The sequence below is a fragment of the Taurulus bubalis genome (genome assembly GCF_910589615.1).
Source record: "Taurulus bubalis genome assembly, chromosome: 14".
Lineage (NCBI taxonomy): Eukaryota > Metazoa > Chordata > Actinopteri > Perciformes > Cottidae > Taurulus > Taurulus bubalis.
In genome coordinates this window covers 3,510,170-3,518,358 of record NC_136602.1, presented here as the reverse complement: position 1 = coordinate 3,518,358, position 8,189 = coordinate 3,510,170, and the positions used below count along the sequence as shown (strand labels likewise).

At 41.4% G+C, this 8,189-nt stretch overlaps 1 protein-coding gene across 1 annotated transcript; it reads left to right on the top strand.

The window, feature by feature from the left end:
• The first annotated feature begins 735 nt into the window (after window positions 1-735).
• crls1 (cardiolipin synthase 1) lies at window positions 736-6,406 on the top strand. Its single transcript, XM_079230243.1, has 7 exons — window positions 736-1,271; window positions 2,030-2,167; window positions 2,400-2,529; window positions 2,660-2,745; window positions 2,917-2,985; window positions 3,906-3,997; window positions 5,085-6,406. The coding sequence occupies exons 1-7, from the start codon at window positions 807-809 to the stop codon at window positions 5,176-5,178; spliced, it is 1,074 nt and encodes a 357-aa protein (XP_079086369.1). The 5' UTR covers window positions 736-806; the 3' UTR covers window positions 5,179-6,406.
• Window positions 6,407-8,189: the final 1,783 nt, after the last annotated feature.

Below are 8,189 nucleotides of genomic sequence, written 5' to 3'. Positions count from 1 at the left end.
TTCTGTTTTAATGTACATAAAATGACATGTTGATACAAGTATACATTATCTGTGTTTGGCAGCGATATAAACGATATAAATCAGACAATCTGTGAGAAATAAACATTTTAGCAGGAAGCTCGTCCAAGATTAAACTTTTGATGCTGCGTTCATATTACCTTCCATCCCCGTTAAGCAGACATGTTTTGATGCAGTTTTAAGCGTCCATTATATTGTTATCATATAATATTTTATTTGGAATCTGCCTCAAGAGTCTTGTATTGATCACACTGTAGTACGTTGATCTAAAAACCTGTACAGTATTTGCTTCTCATTATTGTCTTTGTGTTCTCAAATGTTCTGTATTGTCCCCAGTTTCTGTTTACGTGTTGTATGGTGTGCACTTTATATGTTAATATTAAACATTTGGTTAATAAATTATTTAATTTTATTGTAAATCTCATTTTGTTGTTTTTACAGTATTGACTGATTAAACATGCTCATAGTTTTCAATTTAAATACCAAAATACATTAAATATTTACTTTTTTATTATCAATCTAAAAACGTATTACTATGGAGTTATCTTATCAAATTGAGATGGAGCCTTTATTTTGCTGGAGAAAGCCAAAATCATGTATTTTTCAAAATAAAAGTCTTGGCGAGTTTACGACTTCCTGTGCGGTGTCGCTTTACGGCAACATGGCAGCCCGCTGTCTGGAGCGCTGATCCAGTCGGGTCTGACCGTCAGAGGCTGAAACTCCGTCATGAAAACGGTAACGGACCGCGCGAGACCAGAAGCTCGTTAACGGAAGGGCTCGTGAGGATAATGCTGGTGTGTTTCGGGAAGGTTTCCGGGCCGCTGTCCCGCAACGCCGCGAATGTCGCGCGCTGCGCGGGTGTGTGTCGCCTCGAGCCGCCTGCGTCATGGCGGCGGGGCTACACACCTGTCAGCGACGGGACAGCGCTGAAGCGACACAACCCGGTGTGCGACTCTCGGCTCTTCGGGGTCGAGGGGACGGAGGGCCCGCGGCGCGCGACGTGCTGGAGCGGGATCCTCCCGCAGGTTCACGCGACACCCTGGCACGCGCGAGGAACCGTGCTCCTGCACCGGGGAGGTCACGAGAGGTCGCTGCTGCTGCTGGCGGCGGGGTTACGGTCCCCGCTGACCCCGAGAGGCCGGGGGCTTTGCAGCGGAAAGACCAAGGAGACGCCGGTCGGATCCCCGGGGGAGGGCCGGGATGAAGCCGGGGACTCGGTACCGGGACAAGGGCTCTTCAAGTTCAAAGAGCTGGTGAGTGCAGACTAAACTGTAACAATGTAACTACTGATGTGAGAACATTAACAATGTAACTACTGATGTGAGAACATTAACAATGCAACAATGTAACTACTAATGTCAGAACATTAACAATGCAACAATGTAACTACTAATGTCAGAACATTAACAATGCAACAATGTAACTACTAATGTCAGAACATTAACAATGCAACAATGTAACTACTAATGTCAGAACATTAACAATGCAACAATGTAACTACTAATGTCAGAACATTAACAATGTACTAATGTAATAGTACTAACTTCAGATCATTAATAATGTAATAGTACCAACTTCAGATCTTTAACATTGCAACAATGTAATAGTACTAATACTGTTACAAGTACGACTTGTATTCAGAAGTAAAAGTATCTAATAGTTCTCAGTGTAATTTGCTCTATAGGCTCATTTATATTTAACCATGTAAGCATAGAATAGGATTGTTGCTTATGCATCATTTGTGAACAGCATATTCATGTTAGTAGCCGAGGTACTGCTTGAAAGATTAATAACAATGCAATTGTGTGTAAAATATTCTATATAAAACTCATACAAACATATATATTTGCATATAAAACAGAACCACTCTCTTGACACCAAACATATCATTAATGCTGGAAAAGGTTTGGGCTGATTTACCTGTGTTGATGATATATATCTATATCTCTCTACTGTGGATCTATGAAGTAACAGCATCACATCTGTTTGGTTTTTGTGTGTTTTTTTCCAGTATGAGAACCCGTGGACAATCCCCAACTTCCTGTGTGTGTGCCGGATCTTGCTGGCTCCCTTCTTGGGTCATCTGATCATCCAGCAGCACTTTCACCTCAGTCTGGCTCTGTTCACGCTGGCCGGAGCGACCGACATGGTAACGCAGACACACACACACACACACACACACACTTTCTCTTTAAGGCTTGTGTGGAGCTTCAGACCTCAACACAGACAGAATCACTGTGATTCTTATTTTAAATGATCCAGCTTTAATGTTATGTATTGATGTATACTTAAGCCGGAGTCTACAAAATGATGTGAATTTCCTGGTTTGTTAAACAAAAAGCATTAGTTAAAATGCCTTATTCTCTCTCCACCTCACTCAGCTGGACGGTTACATCGCCAGAACGTGGCCCACTCAAAAGTCGGCGCTGGGCAGCGCTCTGGACCCGTTGGCCGACAAGATTCTCATCAGTTTTTTATATGTCAGTCTCACCTATGCTGAACTTATACCAGGTATTCTTACTGTCAGTGTGTGAGAGAATGATGGACGAGCCAAATAAACAACCGCATTTCTTTTTAAGTGTTTATCTTCAATGTTATTGCATTCCAGGATTATTTACCGCGTGGTTTTATTCTGTTTCAGCTCTGCTGACGGCTCTGGTGATTTCCAGAGACATCGGCTTGATAGCGGCGGTCTTCTGGGTCCGATACAAGACCGTACCGCCGCCGGTGAGCCGCGTTACCCCTCACTCCAACGCACTTTGAAGTGTTTAGTGAGAGGAAAACTGCCAGATAGTGATGGAATATAATGGACGCTAGCAGAGGAAGAACATGAATGCACTCAACAGTTGCTCTCTCTCTCTCTCTCTCTCTCTCTCTCTCTCTCTCTCTCTCCTCCAGGTGACGCTGAGCAAGTTTTTTAACCCCTGCTACACCACAGCACAGCTCAAGCCCACACTCTTCAGCAAGGTGACACACACACACACACACACACACACACTTAATAACACTTCAATCACTTTAACCACTTCAACTGGTGCAATATTAATACATTTTAAATACTTTTTTATTCTGTCTCTATATATAATATTGTTTTTATTGCTGTTTTACTGTTTATTTAAATTTATATTACTGTTTTTTTTTTTGCTGCTGTAATCTTGCAATTTCCCCACTGCGGGACTAATAAAGGATTATCTTATCTTATTGTGCACTGGACTTAGAACATCTTGTACATTTCTGGGCTGAAGTGGCGATTTAGCAACAATGGAGCCATAAAATACAGGATATAATGAGCATATGTGTCTTTTTTTTCTTTTCTCATTCCAATGTTTTCTATGTCTTTACAACGTGTGCGTGACGGCCACCAGGTGCACAAACTGGACACACAATTTGCCCATAGACCTGTTATTTCTACACAAATGTTAATGCAAATATTTGATCAGATGCAGGTTGATTATTTGCATTTAACTGATTAATTGTAATCAGGAATGAAACCAAACGAATGTCTCAATCAGCGCCGGTGAAGATGATCATCTTGTTGACAGAAAAGTGATTCATCCATGTTTTTTTTGTTTTTCTAGTCCTCAATACTTGGACTGTTAAACTCTGCAATGCAAAACAACTAACACATTCAAATGAACTGTCAAAATGTTCCTTTATGGCTCCACCACAAATTTGGCATAATTCATTTTGATACCTGGAAGAAGAAAAGAAAATGTGTCTGGCAGGAGCAAAGAAGTGTTGTTTTGTTCTTGGAAGCAGACGCAATGGGTTGACCCTAAAATAATTATCCCAACTTATTTGTTTAGAGAAGCAGGTAGTCTGTGTATGAGGAAAGTTTTTGTGCCTTTTTCATAAAGAGTATTCATACTTTATGTGTTTTTTGTCAGGTGAACACGGCCATCCAGCTCCTTCTGGTTGCTTCCTCTCTGGCTGCTCCCGTCTTCCAGTACACAGACAGCGTCCTGCTGCAGTGCTTATGGTAACACACACACACACACACACACACACACACACTTTACTATCCATAATGTCCTTAGCTTTTCAGTGAAGTGTTTTTTTTACACACATAGTTCCATCTCTGTGGAGCGACTGTGTGTTTCGGGTGAAGAGCGCTGACTCATTTCAGTCCTCAGAGATTTGGAGTTCGGAGCTCCGGGACAAACACTTGATTGTGTCACAGTAACCTACATGTTTATACAAATTCAGCAGATTGTTGATGATAAATTATCATATTGTCAGTATTTTTTCCCTGCACCGTTAATACGTGTGTTCATTTTCATACCACTTGTTTTTATTTTTCATGGGAGATTTATGACGAAACCGTAAAGCCTCTGGGACCAACTATAGTCTATACTATATATTAAACTGTAGTTTAAACTCTAGACTAAACCAGTGGTTTTCAACCTTTTTTCACTGATGTACCCCTGTGAAGTAAGTACTTACACTTATATTTTATTGAATATTTATGAAATACCATTTATTTTAAAGGACTTTTTTAATGGATGCTCATTTTAAATATATATATTTTTAAATCTCACGTACCCCCATTTGAGAACCATTGGTTTAAATTGTAGATTAAACTATAGTACGGTTCTACCCGCAAGTTCAGAGGAACCCAAATTCTCTTTCGTTAAAAACTAGAGCCTGGTTGAATATTACATAATTTACTCATTTAAAATACAATTTAAAACATTCTGTTTCAATTATTCAGTTAAAAAATATATATATTTTCCCCGATAGATATTGTTTTCTAACTATCATGATGAATATTTTAAATAAAATTTTTTAGTTGGTAAAATTGTGTTTCAAAAATACTCTTGAATTTGCAATTAAATCACTAATAACTGCACGGTTTTTGATTCAAGTTTTATCATTTGAAACATTGTTTTTAAATGTATCAATTAATTGATACATAATTGATACATTTAAAAATCACCCATGACGAGCCACAGGAAGCTGATTTAATATTATTAATAACTCCTCACACAACACAATAAAAACGATGCTGTTGAACTAAATCGACCAATCAGAAGACAGGGTTCACAGTCCCCGCTGTGTTGTTGCAGGTACGTCACCGCGGCGACCACGGCGGCGTCGGGCTACAGCTACTGGCACTACGGCCGCAAGACGGTGCAGGTGCTGAACACCAAGTCACCATGACGACCGCAGCAGGAAGCTACCCGGACAGCGAGGAGGAGGCGGTGAAAAGCACCGAAGACGCCGAGCGGCCGCGGCGAGAGCGGAACGGACAGACGGGCGAATCGCCGCGAGCTCTGAAACCAAGTAGTAGTGACGGCCGCTTTTGAGTCGCCATGGCGATGACCCCCGGTAACCGGCCGAAACCGCAGATGGTTTCGGCCGCACCTGGACCGGAGAGGACGAGAGACACACGGAGAGACGCTGGAAACACTAATAGACCACACACACACACACACACACACACACACACACACGCACACGCACATAGATAGACAGACGCTGGAAACACTAATAGACCCCCCACACACACGCACGCATTCACACAACCCCACACACACACATTCACACAACCACACGCCCACAACCACACAGACACACACAACCCATCTCATACAAACACACACACAACCCATCTCATACAAACACACACACAACCCATCTCTCTCACACAGACAACCCATCTAACACACTCACACACACACACACACACAACCCATCTCTCTCACACACACACACAAACACACAACCCCTCTCACACACACAACCCCAGCCCACAACCACACACACATACAACCCCTCTCACACACACATTCACACAACCCCAGCCCACAACCACACACACACACACACACAACCACACACACATACAACCCCTCTCACACACACATTCACACAACCCCACACACACAACCCTAGCCCACAACCACACACACAGACAACCCCTCTCACACACACATTCACACAACCCCACACACACAACCCCAGCCCACAACCACACACATTCACACAACCCCACACACACAACCCCAGCCCACAACCACACACACACACACAACCCCAGCCCACAACCACACACATTCACACAACCCCACACACACAACCCCAGCCCACAACCACACACATTCACACAACCCCACACACACAACCCCAGCCCACAACCACACACACACACACAACCCCAGCCCACAACCACACACATTCACACAACCCCACACACACAACCCCAGCCCACAACCACACACACACACACAACCCCAGCCCACAACCCCACACACACACACCAAGTATATGTTCACTAATCCAGCAAAAGCTTCTATTTTTTCTTAGTTTTTCAATCTCGAGGTTGCAACATCAACATGATTGTCATTTTTGTAAAACCGATGATTTCTGATTAAAAACAGGAAACCTGCTTCGGGTCGTCTCCGTGTGTTCGTGCATGAGCTGTTTTTTGGGGGAAAGACACAAGTTTAATCTCACGAGACACAAATCTGACGGTCCGATCAGCAATCGGGGGATTAACAAAATAAGAGCATAAAAATGCGATGACATGCTACAGCGATGCCCGGGTCCCGTCTGTGTGGAGGTCCTGCAAATGATCCTTTATTATACTGTTAATTAATTCACCAATTAATATACATTCTTACCAGCGTGTAATTTCGAGAATAATCAAAAGTATTTTTCTCACAAAGAAAAAAAAAAATTATTTAAAAAAAAAAAAATATTAAAAAGTGCTTATTCTGTTGCAGCGACAGCCAAACCTCTAAAGATATTCAATTTAAAATGATATAAAAAAGACAAAATCGTCAAAACGTCACCCTTGAGCTCGCCGGCTGCAGCCGTTTGACATTATTGTTTTAATAAATACATTTAAAGGAGTTTATTTTCTCTTTCCTCGTGGCCTTGTCTGCAGAGCGCCTCATTATCTCCTCGCTGAATAATAATTTTTTTTAAATAAAGACGAGATCTCCGTCCCTGGGAACAAATTGAATCCTCCGCTCATTAAACGAGCGCATAAAGACCGTTCTGCTGCTTTTTTTATTTTTTATTATTATTAGATTTTACGAGACGGTTACTTCAATCCATATTTTGAGAGCGCAGATTGGAAGTGTGTAATTTGGGAAGCGCAGGCCGACGCCCCACAGGCGCCTCACGCCGCGTTCGGGGAAAGCGCTTTAATTAGCGGCGCCTCGGAAGATGAAAGCTTAAAATAAATCAAACCGCTTTTTTTTTTTTTTTTTTTTTGTCTTTCCCGAGCTCTCGGTGGTGAACTTCTCCTCTAGATATCGACACCAAATTATTTGTTTTGGTTCAGTGTCTTTAAATTTAGATTATGAGAGGTCGATGCGTTAATTGAAGCTTTATTCCAGAGCACTGGATGTAGTCATATTCGGTCTTCATTATTGTATGTTTTTAATTTGAAATAAACGTTTACACTGATCAGATCCCGTGATGTGAATGTTCAGGGTTCTTACGGTCATGGAAAACCTGGAAAAAGTCATGGCATTTTAAAATGGTTGTTTCCAGACCTGCAGAAGTCCTTGAAACAAAAAATAAAATCCCCAAAGTTTTGTATATTCATGTAAATGTGTTATATTCATTTACACTGAGTTTGAAATAATGAATATGCTTTTAAAAGAAAGACGCTCAAAATATAAGCAGGCATACATACAGGCATCTATATAAATGTTTATTCTTTTAATCAAACTATTGTCTCATTCATTTGAGTCATTTAAGGTTTACTGTATGCTTTGTGTTCTCATTGTTAGTTTAAATACTACATTTACTCACTTTTTACTGTTTACACCCAGATTTCACTAAATGTTTGTCATGGAATATTGGTTTAAAGTCATGGAAAAGTATAAATGTCTCAGGAAATGACTCTCGCTCGTCTTTTGATATTTGGGTAATGGAAGGATTTGGACCTGCTGGTTGTTCCCTGGTCCGTGTCGCTGCTCCTGAGTCCTCATCACATTGTTCTCCTCCCCAATAGAGCGGAAACTGTTTTTCCAGCATTTTGAGGATCATCTGACTCATTTCTCCTGCAAGAAATGCTTTAAAATGTCCTCTGCTGCTTTCTCTTTGTGATTCATATCTCTGTAAACATCTAACATCTTCGCCCAGCGGGTCTGAGAAAACACAAGGATCGTTTTTCATTATTTTAACAAGGAAATAAACCACAGAGTCATGGATGG